Source organism: Pseudophryne corroboree, chromosome 2 (assembly GCF_028390025.1).
Source record: "Pseudophryne corroboree isolate aPseCor3 chromosome 2, aPseCor3.hap2, whole genome shotgun sequence".
In the NCBI taxonomy this organism is placed as follows: Eukaryota; Metazoa; Chordata; class Amphibia; order Anura; family Myobatrachidae; genus Pseudophryne; species Pseudophryne corroboree.
In genome coordinates this window covers 1,028,916-1,045,633 of record NC_086445.1, presented here as the reverse complement: position 1 = coordinate 1,045,633, position 16,718 = coordinate 1,028,916, and the positions used below count along the sequence as shown (strand labels likewise).

At 48.7% G+C, this 16,718-nt stretch overlaps 1 protein-coding gene across 4 annotated transcripts in view; it reads left to right on the top strand.

Moving 5' to 3' along the window:
- The window catches only part of ARFIP2 (ADP ribosylation factor interacting protein 2), a 157,915-nt gene extending 141,895 nt beyond the window's left edge, over positions 1 to 16,020 (top strand). For 3 of the 4 annotated variants that reach the window (XM_063950778.1, XM_063950776.1, XM_063950777.1), the window contains 2 exons: positions 4,079 to 4,253; positions 12,284 to 16,020. In XM_063950778.1, coding sequence (XP_063806848.1) covers positions 4,079 to 4,253; positions 12,284 to 12,439 — 331 coding nt within the window. In that variant the 3' untranslated portion in view covers positions 12,440 to 16,020. The remainder of the gene's footprint in view (positions 1 to 4,078; positions 4,254 to 12,283) is intronic. The other variant, XR_010196544.1, reaches the window with a different exon arrangement.
- Positions 16,021 to 16,718: the final 698 nt, after the last annotated feature.

Sequence of the window (16,718 nt, the reverse complement as noted above, 5' to 3'; positions counted from 1 at the left end):
AGGAAATGAGGTTAGTGTGGTAGATGTGGGGTAGGGAGATGAGGTTAGTGCAGGAGATGAGGTTAGTGTGGTAGATGTGGGGTAGTGAGATGAGGTTAGTGTGGTAGATGTGGGGTAGGGAGATGAGGTTCGTGCAGGAGATGAGGTGAGGTTAGTGTGGTAGATGTGGGGTAGGGAGATGAGGTTAGTGTGGTAGATGTGGGGTAGGGAGATGAGTTTAGTGCAGGAGATGAGGTTAGTGTGGTAGATGTGGGGTAGTGAGATGAGGTTAGTGTGGTAGATGTGGGGTAGGGAGATGAGGTTCGTGCAGGAGATGAGGTTAGTGTGGTAGATGTGGGTTAAGGATATGAGGTTAGTGCGGTAGATGTGGGGTAGGGATATGAGGTTAGTGTGGTAGATGTGGCGTAGGGAGATGAGGTTAGTGCGGTAGGTGTGGGGTAGGGAGATGAGGTTAGTGCAGAAGATGAGGTTAGTGTGGTAGATGTGGGGTAGTGAGATAAGGTTAGTGCAGGAGATGAGGTTAGTGTGGTAGATGTGGGGTAGGGAGATGAGGTTAGTGCAGAAGATGAGGTTAGTGTGGTAGATGTGGGTTAGGGAGATGAGGTTAGTGTGGTAGATGTGGGGTAGGGAGATGAGGTTAGTGTGGTAGATGTGGGGTAGGGAGATGAGGTTAGTGCAGGAGATGAGGTTAGTGTGGTAGATGTGGGGTAGTGAGATGAGGTTAGTGCAGGAGATGAGGTTAGTGTGGTAGATGTGGGGTAGGGAGATGAGTTTAGTGCAGGAGATGAGGTTAGTGTGGTAGATGTGGGTTAGTGAGATGAGGATAGTGCAGGAGATGAGGTTAGTGTGGTAGATGTGGGGTAGGGAGATGAGTTTAGTGCAGTAGATGAGGTTAGTGTGGTAGATATGGGGTAGGGAGATGAGGTTGATGTGGCGTAGGGAGATGAGGTTAGTGCGGTAGATGTGGGGTAGGGAGATGAGGTTAGTGCAGGAGATGAGGTTAGTGTGGTAGATGTGGGGTAGTGAGATGAGGTTAGTGCAGGAGATGAGGTTAGTGTGGTAGATGTGGGGTAGGGAGATGAGGTTAATGTGGTAGATGTGGGGTAGGGAGATGAGGTTAGTGTGGTAGATGTGGGGTAGGGAGATGAGTTTAGTGCAGGAGATGAGGTTAGTGTGGTAGATGTGGGTTAGGGAGATGAGGTTTGTGTGGTAGATGTGGGGTAGGGAGATGAGGTTAGTGCAGAAGATGAGGTTAGTGTGGTAGATGTGGGGTAGTGAGATGAGGTTAGTGCAGGAGATGAGGTTAGTGTGGTAGGGGGATGAGGTTAGTGTGGTAGATGTGGGGTAGGGAGATGAGTTTAGTGCAGAAGATGAGGTTAGTGTGGTAGATGTGGGGTAGGGAGATGAGGTTAGTGCAGGAAATGAGGTTAGTGTGGTAGATGTGGGGTAGGGAGATGAGTTTAGTGCAGGAGATGAGGTTAGTGTGGTAGATGTGGGGTAGGGAGATGAAGTTAGTGTGGGAGATGTGGGGTAGGGAGATGAGGCTAGTGTGGTAGATGTGGGGTAGGGAGTTGAGGTTAGTGTGGTAGATGTGGGGTAGGGAGATCAGTTTAGTGCAGGAGATGAGGTTAGTGTGGTAGATGTGGGGTAGGGAGAGGAGTTTAGTGCAGGAGATGAGGCTAGTGTGGTAGATGTGGGGTAGGGAGATGAGGTTAGTGCAGAAGATGAGGTTAGTGTGGTAGATGTGGGGTAGTGAGATGAGGTTAGTGCAGGAGATGAGGTTAGTGTGGTAGATGTGTGGTAGGGAGATGAGGTTAGTGCAGAAGATGAGGTTAGTGTGGTAGATGTGGGGTAGGGAGAGGAGTTTAGTGCAGGAGATGAGGCTAGTGTGGTAGATGTGGGGTAGGGAGATGAGGTTAGTGCAGGAGATGAGGTTAGTGTGGTTGATGTGGGGTAGGGAGATGAGTTTAGTGCAGGAGATGAGGTTAGTGTGGTAGATGTGGGGTAGGGAGATGAAGTTAGTGTGGGAGATGTGGGGTAGGGAGATGAGGCTAGTGTGGTAGATGTGGGGTAGTGAGATGAGGTTAGTGCAGGAGATGAGGTTAATGTGGTAGATGTGGGGTAGTGAGATGAGGTTAGTGCAGGAGATGAGGTTAGTGTGGTAGATGTGGGGTAGTGAGATGGCGTTAGTGTGGTAGATGTGGGGTAGTGAGATGAGGTTAGTGCAGGAGATGAGGTTAGTGTGGTAGATGTGGGGTAGGGAGATGAGGTTAGTGCAGGAGATGAGGTTAGTGTGGTAGATGTGGGGTAGGGAGATCAGTTTAGTGCAGGAGATGAGGTTAGTGTGGTAGATGTGGGGTAGTGAGATGAGGTTAGTGCAGGAGATGAGGTTAGTGTGGTAGATGTGGGGTAGTGAGTTGAGGTTAGTGCAGGAGATGAGGTTAGTGTGGTAGATGTGGGGTAGGTGGATGAGGTTAGTGCAGGAGATGAGGTTAGTGTGGTAGATGTGGGGTAGTGAGATGAGGTTAGTGTGGTAGATGTGGGGTAGTGAGATGATGTTAGTGTGGTAGATGTGGGGTAGTGAGATGAGGTTAGTGCAGGAGATGAGGTTAATGTGGTAGATGTGGGGTAGTGAGATGAGGTTAGTGCAGGAGATGAGGTTAGTGTGGTAGATGTGGGGTAGTGAGATGGCGTTAGTGTGGTAGATGTGGGGTAGTGAGATGAGGTTAGTGCAGGAGATGAGGTTAGTGTGGTAGATGTGGGGTAGTGAGATGAGGTTAGTGCAGGAGTTGAGGTTAGTGTTGTAGATGTGGGGTAGGGAGATGAGGTTAGTGTGGTAGATGTGGGGTAGTGAGATGAGGTTAGTGCAGGAGATGCGGTTAGTGTGGTAGATGTGGGGTAGTGAGATGAGGTTAGTGTGGTAGATGTGGGGTAGTGAGATGAGGTTAGTGCAGGAGATGAGTTTAGTGTGGTAGATGTGGGGTAGTGAGATGAGGTTAGTGCAGGAGATGAGGTTAGTGTGGTAGATGTGGGGTAGTGAGATGAGGTTAGTGTGGTAGATGTGGCGTAGGGAGATGAGGTTAGTGTGGTAGATGTGGCGTAGGGAGATGAGGTTAGTGCGGTAGATGTGGGGTAAGGAGATGAGGTTAGTGTGGTAGATGTGGGGTAGTGAGATGAGGTTAGTGCAGGAGATGAGGCTAGTGTGTTAGATGTGGGGTAGGGAGATGAGGTTAGTGCAGGAGATGGAGTTAGTGTGGTAGATGTGGGGTAGGGAGATGAGGTTAGTGCAGGAGATGAGGTTAGTGTGGTAGATGTGGGGTAGGGAGATGAGGTTAGTGTGGTAGATGTGGGGTAGGGAGATGAGTTTAGTGCAGGAGATGAGTTTAGTGTGGTAGATGTGGGGTAGTGAGATGAAGTTAGTGCAGGAGTTGAGGTTAGTGTGGTAGGTGTGGGGTAGTGAGATGAGGTTAGTGTGGTAGATGTGGGGTAGTGAGATGAGGTTAGTGCAGGAGATGAGGTTAGTGTGGTAGATGTGGGGTAGTGAGATGAAGTTAGTGCAGGAGTTGAGGTTAGTGTGGTAGATGTGGGGTAGTGAGATGAGGTTAGTGTGGTAGATGTGGGGTAGTGAGATGAGGTTAGTGCAGGAGATGAGGTTAGTGTGGTAGATGTGGGGTAGTGAGATGAGGTTAGTGTGATGGATGTGGGGTAGGTAGATGAGGTTAGTGCGAGAGATGAGGTTAGTGTGGTATATGTGGGCTAGTGAGATGAGGTTAGTGCAGGAGATGAGGTTAGTGTGGTAGATGTGGGGTAGTGAGATGAGGTTAGTGCAGGAGATGAGGTTAGTGTGGTAGATGTGGGGTAGGTAGATGAGGTTAGTGCGTGAGATGAGGTTAGTGTGGTAGATGTGGGGTAACTGTGGATACATCTAGATAACGATCTTCTGTATAAGGCCACACTGATGAATGAGTATGTAATGCGTCGGTCTGACATTAGGAACTGTAGCGGGACAGTAATTATGAGGAGAATGCTCGGCTCCCAGTTACAGTGCATGGCAGTAAACACTAGTGTTGATTTGCAGGCTGGAGTACGACGCTTACCGCGCTGACCTGGAGGAGCTGAGCCTGGGTCCACGAGACGCAGCTACTTTATGCCGCATAGAGATTGCGCAGCAAAACTTCCAGACGCATCGCGGCAAATATGAGAAATTACGCGGAGACGTTACCATCAAACTGCGTTTCCTGCAAGAAAACAAGGTACTCCCGTTATTTAATGACTTGCTGACATTTGTTTGACACTGGCTTTCTGCCGTTACCATGAGCAGCACGTACTTTACCAACGTCACTATTAGCGACTTGTTACTCTACTGATTGTACTGGTTACTCTTCCAACTGTACCGTAAGCAACTGGTTACTTTACCAACTTTATCCTTATCTAGCGACCGGTTACTCTACAGGCTGTACCCTAGGTGACCGGTTACTCTACAGGCTGTACCCTAGGCGACCGTTTACTCTACAGGCTGTACCCTAGGCGACCGGTTACTCTACAGGCTGTACCCAAGGCGACCGGTTACTCTTCAGGCTGTTCCCTAGGCGACCAGTTACTCTACAGGCTGTTCCCTAGGCGACCGGTTACTCTACAGGCTGTTCCCTAGGCGACCGGTTACTCTACAGGCTGTACCCAAGGCGACCGGTTACTCTTCAGGCTGTTCCCTAGGCGACCGGTTACTCTACAGGCTGTACCCTAGGTGACCGGTTACTCTACAGGCTGTACCCTAGGTGACCGGTTACTCTACAGGCTGTACCCTAGGCGACCGTTTACTCTACAGGCTGTACCCTTGGTGACCGGTTACTCTTCAGGCTGTAGCCAAGGCGACTGGTTACTCTTCAGGCTGTTCCCTAGGCGACCGGTTACTCTACAGGCTGTACCCTAGGCAACCGGTTACTCTACAGGCTGTACCCTAGGCAACCGGTTACTCTACAGGCTGTACCCTAGGCAACCGGTTACTCTACAGCAGGCATTCCCAACCACGGTCCTCAAGGCACACTAACTGCAGGTTTTAGTGATATCCGGGCTTCAGCACAGGTGACTTAATTAGTAGCTCAGTTGTTTTGTTTAACCATCTGTGCTGCAGCCTGGATGTCACTAAAACCTGCACTGTTGGTGTGCCTTGAGGACCGTGGTCGGGAATGCCTGCTCTACAGGCTGTACCATTAGCAAGCAGTTACTCTAGCGAATGTACCTTTAGCAACTGTATCCTTAGCTAGCAACCGATTACTCTACCAGCTGTACCCGAGGGGGAATGGTTTTTCTACTGACTTTACCATTACAACCAGTTACTCTTCCGGCTGTATCATTAGCAACCGGTTCCTCTACCAACTGTATCCTTACCTAGCGACCGGTTACTCTACAGGCTGTACCCTAGGCGACCGATTACTCTACAGGCTGTACCCTAGGCGACCGATTACTCTACAGGCTGTACCCTAGGCGACCGGATACTCTACTGACTGTATCATCAGCAACCAGTTACTCTTTCGGCTGTACCATTAGCAACTGGTTACTCTACCAATTGTACCCTCAGCCAGCGACTGGTTACTCTATTGGCTGTTCCCTTGACAACCGGTTATTCTACCGAATGTACCCTTAGCAACCAGTTATTCTACCGACTGTACCCTTAGTAACTTTATTGACTTTACGGATTGGCCACCAGTTAATGTACCTTTAGCAACTTGTTACTCTACCAACGTCACTGATGTTACCATGAGAACATGTTACTCTACCAAACGTATCATGGTGAACAATTACTAATATTTCTCTGGCTGGGTCCACAGGATTATCCACAGGATAACATTGGGATATTGTCGAGCGACAGCGAAAATGGCACCAACACGGTCACGAGCTTTCTGGCCTCCCAGGATGCATTGGGGCCTCCACTATATAGTCCCGCCCACTGACTCAGTCAGATCAGTTTTTTGCTTGGTGCGGCAGGAAGCCGCATGGTCACAGGGCTGCTGAGAAAGCAGCCTCAAGTTTTCATTACTTTATTTTTATAGACTTACTGTTTTGGTTTTTGAGCGACTTCTCTTAACAGCGTTTTAAACGCATATTAGACAGAGTCACTCCAACAACTCCCCACCGGGTCGCAACAACGCTTACCTTCGCGGTACAGTGCTGTCTCGACGGGCGTCTGTGTCGGATGTTCTAGCAGGTCCAGCAGACGTTACCAGGCTGTGGCCGGAGCATGGGGAGACGGTGAGTCTATGGACTTCCTCTTACTAGAGGGGTCAGGACACAGCTACACTGATTTGGTGGAGACTGCAAACAGTGTGTTGATGCGCCGAACATCTCGAGTGTGACAGCGCTACGCTCTGGGGATCATAGGCGCCAGGACTAGGTGAGGCCGCGATCCTGGGAGTTTAAGTCAACAGGGGGTTTCAGACGCTCTCCTGGCCGTCCCTCCTCCGAGTTCATGGCCAGTTCCCGCGTGTCTCTCGTTTCATGAACTGAATGACCTCACTTCCGGTCAGACGCTACCACGAGGGTACTCGGTCGCAGCTTAGACGCTGCGGTTGTGTACACTGGATATAAACCCGCCCAGACCGAGTCGCAGGCCTTTAGCGTCTGCATGCACGTGGAGTCGCTCAGCGTCCGTGTCCGTTGGTGAGCGTCCGTGTCCGTTATCATTTATCAAGAGCGGCAGTGTACACCAGTAGCGTCTGAATCCACTCAGCGTCTTACGAGCGTATTTGCTTGGATATGGAAGTGTGGTAAGTCTCCCTGTATCCCGCTCTCCGGAGGCAGGGTATACAGTACTAAAAATTCCTTCTACTTCTTAGTATGCATTGTTAATTTTTAGTACCTATTGCATATGAGACCTGTATATTACTGTGTTTTCTGCATGTTATGTTGAAAAAAGAACCAGTTAAACAGAAGTACAATTTTCCTACTTATGTATAAGTTATTATGGAGGTTGTATTCTCATATGACAATGTCTAATGCTTTAACATGTGACTGACTGCTAGTATGCGTGCTGACTTTTCTGTGTAATGTCAGTCCTGTTCTGACCCTCAAATCAGGTGCACTGTGGTCAGATTGATTTCACCTCTATATACTGATTATAGGGTGTTTTTCAGTCACAATATTGTGTAGTCAATATCAGAAAAAATGTCTGTGAGCGGCAAAAGTGATGAGGAGAATTTGTCAAGCACTCCTACATCCCTAACATGCTTATCTTATAAGTCAGGGGTAATAGATATGAATCAATTGGTCACTTATGAGGGTTTGTGTGCACACTGTTTCGCTTTTCAGCGAAGTAAGAAACAGGAGTTAGTTCAACCACCAACAGAGCCACCATGGAATATGTTCGCAAAGACTCTGTCTTCAATAGCGGACAGGTTAACTCCAGTAGCACCACCTCAAGGGTTAGGTTACACTATGAACCCATACATGCAGCTCCCTTCCCATGGTTTGGTTCCAGTAGCCTCTACAAGCAACCAAGGGGCAGGTAAGACTAAGACAGATATGTCTGTATGGCAGACGGGTTCACTACGGCTGGCCGGCGGTCGGGCTCCCGGCGACCAGCATCCCGGCGCCGGGAGCCCGACCGCCGGCTTACCGACAGCTTGGCGAGCGCAAATGAGCCCCTTGCGGACTCGCTGCGCTCGCCACGCTACGGGCACGGTGGCGCGCTACGCGCGCCACACTATTTTATTCTCCCTCTATGGGGGTCGTGGACCCCCACAAGGGAAAATAATTGTTGGTATTCCGGCTGTCGGGCTCCCGGCGCCGGTATACTGAGCGCCGGGAGCCCGACCGCCGGCAAACAGAAGACCACCCATGGCAGACTACACAAGAGGATACATCGGATGATGATGCGGAAACAATAGATTCAACTCCGTATGATGATCAGTCGCAGAGCTTTAGTTCAGATGATGTAGCTGAACTCATTAATGCAGTAAAGGCTGTGCTTTCTCTGGAAGAACCAGCCAAGACAGCGTTAAAAGCAAAAGCACCTGTATTCAAACGAACAAAGTCAGTGAAAGCTGAATTTCCAGAGTCAGAGGAGTTGACGGAAATGATGGATGAGTCTTGGGCAGCGCCCGGTAAAAAGTATAAGATTCCTAGGAGATGGGATTCTTATTATCCATTTCCTGCTGGAGATTGTTCGAAGAGAGAAGTTCCTCCAAAAGTAGATGCACATGTTCTGCGACTCGTGCATAAATCTGCTTTGCCACTGTCATCTACCTCTTTGAATGATGTCACAGACAGGAGGGTAGAGAGCCTATTGAAAAATATTTTTTCTCTTGTGGGTGCAGTGGTAAGACCTGCTATGGCTTCGGCCTGGGTAGCAAAGGCAATGGGCGAATGGATAGAGGAACTAGAGAATGACATCCCCTCTCCTACTAGGGAGCAAGAGGATCGTCTTTGCCGTTTAAGACAATCTGCCCAGTATTTAGAAGAAGCAGCCATTGATGTAGGCACTGTTGCTTCTAAAGCTTCAGCCCTGGCAGTAGTCGCTCGCAGAGCAGTCTGGCTACGGACCTGGAAGGCAGATGCGGAGTCCAAGAAGGAATTGGAAGCATTGCCTTTCGTGGGTAATATATTATTTGGAAAACCTTTATCGGATATCCTAGAGTCAGAGGCTGAATCGAAGAAGGTCAGATTTCCGGCTACCTATAACCCTAAGTCCAAGGGTTAAAAATTTCGCTAATTTCGCTGGCAAAGCAAAGCGAAAGGTAAAGAGGAGCCTAAACAACCCCAGTTTAAATCCAGGGGTAGGAAGCAGTGGGCTAGCAAAAAGCCAGCTTCCAAACCTGAACAGAAACCCTCAGCCTGAAGAGACGGGCCTCCGCCTGGAGGATTCCAGGGTTGGGGGCCGACTCCTGCAATTTGCACACATATGGCAACAGTCAACAGCAGATGCCTGGGTGCAGAAGGTAGTATCTCAGGGGTATGGGTTCCCATTCAGGAGGCAGCCTCCTCAAAGATTTTTTTGCACCAGCCCGTCTCGTATAGAGTCGAAGGCCAATGCCCTGCAAGAAGCAGTCCAAAAATGACTGCAGTCAGGTGTGATTGTCCCAGTACCTCCATCACAAAAGGGACAGGGGTATTACTCCAAACTGTTTCTAATCCATAAACCAAATGGGTCATATCGACCAATTCTAAATCTGAAGATGTTGAACAATTACATATGGATCCCAAAGTTCCACATGGAGACGTTACGCTCCATAATGTTGGCTATGGAACCGGGAGACTATATGGTATCTCTGGATGTACGGGATGCTTACCTACATGTGCCTATAGCACTATCACATCAGTGTTACCTCAGGTTTGCCATCCTCAAGGAACACTTCCAGTTCCAAGCTCTGCCCTTCGGGCTAGCTACAGCACCCAGGGTGTTTACCAAGATCATGGTGGTTATGGCAGCTTGTCTGCGCAAACAAGGGATAAGAATATTCCCATACCTAGACGACCTATTAATCTTAGCACAGTCGCAAGATTTACTGTTGAGCCATCTCCAACAGACGATAGTTTGTTTACAGAGACACGGGTGGCTCATAAATTGGGAGAAGTCGTCCCTGAATCCGTCACAGCGGATGGTTCATTTGGGAGCCATATTGGATTCAGACCTACAGAGAGTTCTCTTACCAGAGAAGAAAATAGTCAAGGTGCAGGTCATGGCTCAGGAAGCGTTGCAAGCCCAGACAATGTCAGTCCATGCGACTGTTGGGTCTGATGGTATCAACGTTCGACATGGTGGAATATGCGCAATTCCACTCCAGACCGTTGCAGCATCTCATTTTGACCAAATGGAACGGAAATCATCAAACAATAAAGAAGCAGATGATAAAGATTCCAGTAAATGTAAAAAGGTCTCTAGCATGGTGGCTACAGACAGACCATTTAAACAAGGGGAGACCCTTTTGGATAAAAGAGTGGCAAGTCCTGACGACAGATGCCAACCTACAAGGCTGGGGGGCAGTACTCGGAAGCCTATGGTTCCAGGGAAAATGGACCGCAAGGGAAAGTCGCCTGCCGATAAATCTGTTAGAAATAAAGAGCCATTTACTTGGCCCTAGTTCAGGCAAAGGACAATCTACAAGGAAGACCAGTCCAGATCCGCTCAGACAATGCGACGGCAGTAGCATACCTCAATCATCAAGGAGGAACTCGCAGCAAGAGTCTGATGGAGGAAGTAACTCCCATTCTAAAATGGGCGGAACTCCATCTCCCAGCATTGTCAGCAGTATTTGTCCCGGGTGTACTAAATTGGGAAGTGGATTTTCTCAGTCGGCACACCATTCAGGAAACCGAATGGGCACTACACCCAGAAGTGTTTCAGACACTGGTGAACAGATGGGGTCTACCGGAGATGGACCTTATGGCGTCTCGTCTAAACAACAAAGTTCCGAGGTACGGATCAAGAACAAGGGACCCAGGAGCGATCCTGGTAGACGCACTGTCAGTAGAATGGAGGTTTCGGCTGGCATATCTGTTCCCTCCAATATCTCTGTTACCCAGAGTAGTGAGAAAGATAAAACAGGCAAAAGGAGCAATCATTCTAATAGCTCCAGCTTGGCCAAGAAGGCATTGGTACACAGATCTGTTGAGAATGTCCGTGGAAGCACCGATACTGCTCCCTCAATGTCCAGATCTGTTAATGCAGGGTCCTTGTTGTCACAGTCATCTGGATCGCCTGTCTTTGACGGCGTGGCTGTTGAAACCTCTATCTTAGAGGCTAAAGGATTTTCAAAGCAGGTAATCCAAACCATGCTTAGAGCAAGAAAGCCTTCTTCGGCCCGTGTATATCATAGAATATGGCAGGCCTATATTCATTGGTGTTCTGGAAAAAATTACAATCCAAAATCTTTTAAAGTAGCTAGAATTTGGGATTTCCTGCAGGCAGGATTGAATAAAGGGTTGAAGGTTGCTTCCTTGAGGGTGCAAGTCTCAGCGTTGACTGTATGGTTTCAGCAGAAGATTGCTGACTTACAGGATGTACGTACATTTTTCCAAGGAGTAGTACATATTCAACCTCCATTTGTTCCTCCTGCAGCTCCCTGGGATTTGAATTTAGTTCTTAAATTTCTCCAGGGTCCTTTGTTTGAACCACTTGAGAGAGCGGATCTTAAGTGGTTAACGGTTAAAGTTCTTTTTTTACTGGCAATGGCGTCAGCCAGAAGAGTGTCAGATTTAGGAGCATTATCATGTAAGTCTCCTTTCCTAAGTTTTTTTCCAGACAGAGCAGTTCTCAGAACGAGATCTAGTTATCTTCCAAAGGTGGTGTCAAAGTTTCACCTGAATGAAGAGATTGTAGTCCCAGCTTTTCAGGTATCGGGACTATCTGCGGGAGAAGCGTCACTGGACGTGGTCCGGGCTTTAAAAATCTACATAGATCGTACTAGTGCCATCAGGAAAACAGATTCCCTCTTCATCCTCTACGGATTCCATAGGAGAGGTTGGCCTGCTCGTAAACAGACGCTGGCGAGATGGCTCCGAATGGTAATATCAGAAGCTTATTCTCATGCAGATCTCCCTATTCCGGCTAATGTCTCTGCACACTCTACACGTAAGGTAGGTCCTTCTTGGGCAGCACAACAGGGTGCATCAGCAGAACAGATATGTAGGGCAGCCACATGGTCTTCCATAAACACATTCATCAGACATTATGCCTTGGATACTTTTGCCTCTCATGACGCAGACTTCGGGCGAAAGGTCCTCCTGTGCAATCAGGAGCGTCCCCACCACTAAAATGGCTTTGGGAATCCCAGTGTTATCCTGTGGATAATCCTGTGGACCCAGCCAGAGAAATATACGTTATGGTAAGAACTTACCGTTGATAACGTGATTTCTCTTATGTCCACAGGTATCCACAGGGATCCCACCCTGACGCATCTGATTTGAGGATCTAGACAAACACTAAAAACCTCTTCCTTCTTGTATGGAAGGGTGTGTATGTGTGTTCTTATCGCCTGTACAGGTCTCTACCTAATGTTCCTGCCTAAAATCGCTGTGGAAAGAACTGATCTGACTGAGTCAGTGGGCGGGACTATATAGTGGAGGCCCCAATGCATCCTGGGAGGCCAGAAAGCTTGTGACCGTGTTGGTGCCATTTTCGCTGTCGCTCGACAATATCCCAATGTTATTCTGTGGATACCTGTGGACATAAGAGAAATCACGTTATCAACGGTAAGTTCTTACCATAACGTTTATTTTCCATTGCAAGTGATTACTCTGCCCCTGACCACCGTTCCCTCACCGAGCGACTTGTCTCTCTCTCCCGCAGGTGAAGGTCATGCACAAGCAGCTGCTCCTGTTCCATAATGCCATCTCCTCCTACTTTGCTGGGAATCAGCAGCAACTGGAAGCTTCTCTGCAGCAATTTAACATCAAGCTGAGCAGTGCGGCCAGCGACAAACCCTCCTGGCTGGAGGAGCAGTGACTGTAACACTCTCATGTCTGTATGTCTCTGTGATTGCGTGTTATGTACATGTAAGTGTTGTGTGCATGAAGGTTTGTATGTGCAGATGAGAGTGTGTAGAACATTATCCATGTTATGTAGGAAGAGATCAGTGTGAGTGAGAGTTACAGTATGAGATTGCAGGTCACCAAATTTCCAAACCCAGTATCGAGTCCATTCCAAACCTCTCTGCTGCTATATAGAGTAACCCAGGCCAGTGCAGGATATAGACGTGTCGTCCAGCTCCAACCTCTACACAGCAGCTTCTCCCTTATTCACTAGTAGTGAGAGACGGCCGTCACGCTCAGCCGCTACATAGCTCCTTCTCCCCCGATTATTCCACTGCTGTGCCCATCCCTCCATCGCCCCACTGTTCTATAGACCTCCCTGTAGTACAGACGTTGTATGCACCATTCAGCCACCCTACACTCCATTGTCCGACAGTCTCACCCACCCTACACTCCATTGTTCTACTGTATCACCCACCCTACACTCCATTGTTCTACTGTATCACCCACCCTACACTCCATTCTTCTACTGTCTCACCCACCCAACACTCCATTCTTCTACTGTCACACATAGCCTACACTCCATTCTTCTAAAGTCTCACCCACCATACACTCCATTATCCGACAGTCTCACCCACCCTACACTTCATTGTTCTACTGTCTCACCCACCCAACACTCCATTCTTCTACTGTATCACCCACCCTACACTCCATTGTTCTTCTGTCTCACCCACCCAACACTCCATTCTTCTACTGTCACACCTAGCCTACAATCCATTCTTCTAAAGTCTCACCCACCCTACACTCCGTTGTCCGACAGTCTCACCCACCCTACACTCCATTGTTCTACTGTCTCACCCAACCAACACCCTATTCTTGTACTGTATCACCCACCTTACACTCCATTGTTCTACTCTCTCACCCACTCTACACTCTGTTCTACAGTCTCATCCACCCTACACTCCATTGTTCTACAGTCTCACCCAAACTACACTCCATTGTTCTACAGTCTCAACCAACATACACTCCATTGTTCTACTGTCTCACCAAACCTACACTCTGTTCTGCTGTCTCACCCACCCAACACTCCATTCTTTTACTGTCTCACCCACCCTACACTCTGTTCTCCAGTCTCACCCACCCTACACTCCATTGTTCTACTGACTCACCCACAATACACTCCATTATTTTACTTTCTCACCCACCATATGCTCCATTCTTCTACAGTCTCAACCTCCTGAAACTACATTCTTCTGTAGTTTCACCCACACTACACTCCATTGTTCTACAGTCTCACTCACCCTACACTCTGTTCTACAGTCTCACCCACCCTACACTCCATTGTTCTACTGTCTCACCCACCCTACACTCCATTGTTCTACTGTCTCACCCACCCTACACGCCATTGTTCTACAGTTTGACCCATCCGTCACTCCATTGTTCTACTGACTCACTCAACCTACACTCCATTCTTCTACTGTCTCACCCACCCTACACTCCATTCTTCTACTGTCTCACCCACCCTACACTCCATTCTTCTACTGTCTTACCCACCCTACACTCCATTGCTCTACAGCCTCACCCACCATACACTCCATTCTTCTACTGTCTCACCCACCCTACACTCCATTGCTCTACAGCCTCACCCACCATACACTCCATTCTTCTACTGTCTCACCCACCCTACACTCCATTGCTCTACTGTCTAACCCACCATACACTCCATTGTTCTACTGTCTCACCCACCCTACACTCCATTGTTCTACTGTCTCACCCACCCTTCACTCCATTGTTCTACTGTCTCACCCACCCTACACTCCATTGTTCTACAGTCTCACCCACCATACACTCCATTGTTCTACAGTCTCATTTACCCAATGTTACAATCTTCTACTGTCTCATTCACCCTGTACAAATATCAGATGTGTGCTGGTGATCAGTCACTAGTGATAAGGGTGCGCTGGTGATCAGTCACTAGTGATGGGTGTGCGCTGGTGATCAGTCACTAGTGATGGGTGTGCGCTGGTGATCAGTCACTAGTGATAGGGGTGCGCTGGTGATCAGTCACTAGTGATAGGGGTGCGCTGGTGATCAGTCACTAGTGATAGGGGTGCGCTGGTGATCAGTCACTAGTGATAGGGGTGCGCTGGTGATCAGTCACTATTGATAGGGGTGCGCTGGTGATCAGTCACTAGTGACGGGTGTGCTGGTGATCACTAGTGATAGGGGTGCACTGGTGATCAGTCACTAGTGATAGGGGTGCGCTGGTGATCAGTCACTAGTGATAAGGGTGCGCTGGTGATCAGTCACTAGTGATGGGGGTGCGCTGGTGATCAGTCACTAGTCATGGGTGTGCGCTGGTGATCAGTCACTAGTGATAGGGGTGCGCTGGTGATCAGTCACTAGTGACGGGTGTGCTGGTGATCACTAGTGACAGGGGTGCGCTAGTGATCAGTCACTAGTGATAGGGGTGCGCTGGTGATCAGTCACAAGTGACGGGTGTGCTGGTGATCACTAGTGACAGGGGTGCGCTAGTGATCAGTCACTAGTGATAGGGGTGCACTGGTGATCAGTCACTAGTGATAGGGGTGCGCTGGTGATCAGTCACTAGTGATAGGGGTGCGCTGGTGATCAGTCACTAGTGACGGGAGTGCTGGTGATCACTAGTGACAGGGGTGTGCTGGTGATCAGTCACTAGTGATGGGGGTGCGCTGGTGATCAGTCACTAGTGATAGGGGTGCGCTGGTGATCAGTCACTAGTGACAGGTGCAGTAAGGTTGTGTATACAGTGATGATAAATCACAAGAGCAGCTTGCAATAATGATTAATGTACTAGTGATATGTTAGGGTTACAAGAAGTGATTTGTGTAATTGTGATATGCCCCAGGGAATTACATGTATGTTCTGTGTCTGGTCTCACACTGCCATGTCACCATGTGCGTACACATTATCATCACAACCTGCGGCCGTGTACTGTTATACAGAAGCTGTTATTGGGAGGCTGGGGACGGGCACAAGATTCTGCTGTGTGTCTGTTCCAGTGCCCTGAGTGTGTGCACCATGCCACACAGTGTAATACGCTGCTTCTGACGTACACTACATCCCAGCGTTCCTGTGAGATTGTTTCAGTATGGACACCGGTGACATTGTGTGTAACACTCCGTGTAAGGCTCCTGTGTGTTTCAGTATGGACACCGGTGAGATTGTGTGTAAGGCTCCTGTGTGTTTCAGTATGGACACCGGTGAGATTGTGTGTAAGGCTCCTGTGTGTATCTAGGTGTCTGAGTGTGTGTGTGTGTGTGTGTGTGTGTGTGTGTGTGTGTATGTGTGTGTGTGTGTGTAGCCTGCGGGCATTGTCAGATTCCACCCTCGTCTCAGTAACATTGGAATGTGTGTTACCTGCCCTGTAGTAGGATCATTATTTATGAAGAGAGTTTATTCCCTGTGCGGGGGGCAGTGGCGACTCTCGGAGGGGTCACCTCATGTCTGGATGTTACGGAGCATCAGGTTACGGGAACATTTCTTTAAATGGGAATAAAATTAATGAAGAAACTAGCAATGAATTGTCTGTGACTGTGTATTCCGTATGTGGTGTAAGATGGACAGGGGGTGTAACAGGAGCTTTCCCATGTATGGAAGTTGGAAAGAGATCGCGTGACGCTCACGCAACCGACCATATTTACTTACATTACGCACCACAACGCAACCTTCATCCTCCGGCCTCCATTATTGCACTTCATCCGCCATTACCGGCAGCCGGGAGACCTGAGACTGGATCACTGATAACAGAAGCAGCTTTGTATATACGTGACATAATGTCTGCACTCCTGTACCCTATACAGCTTTATTTCCCCGCAGCTTTCCTGGGTGGCCCTAAGTGGATTCCAGTATGTTACACCTGGAATTAGATATTTATCCATATACTACCAAGGCGCTGTAGATCCCGGTTTGTTCCTAGTAAGAGGGGACGGTACGCGGTCACACAGGGATTAGCCTGCAGCTATTTATATCATGTATATGTAGCTCAGACGACGAGTGTGACGGGAATACTGCATCCTATACAAGTGATACATTGTGTTTCTGCACGCTGCCATGTTGCCTAGTGCAAAAGATAAACCCTTCTACACATGCCTGGGTGGCATAGTGGTTAGCATTACTGCCTCACGGCATTGAGGTTATGGTCCATCTGTGTGGAGTTTGCATGGGTTTCCTCCCACACTCCAATTGGCTGCTGCATACTGTAGATTGTAAGC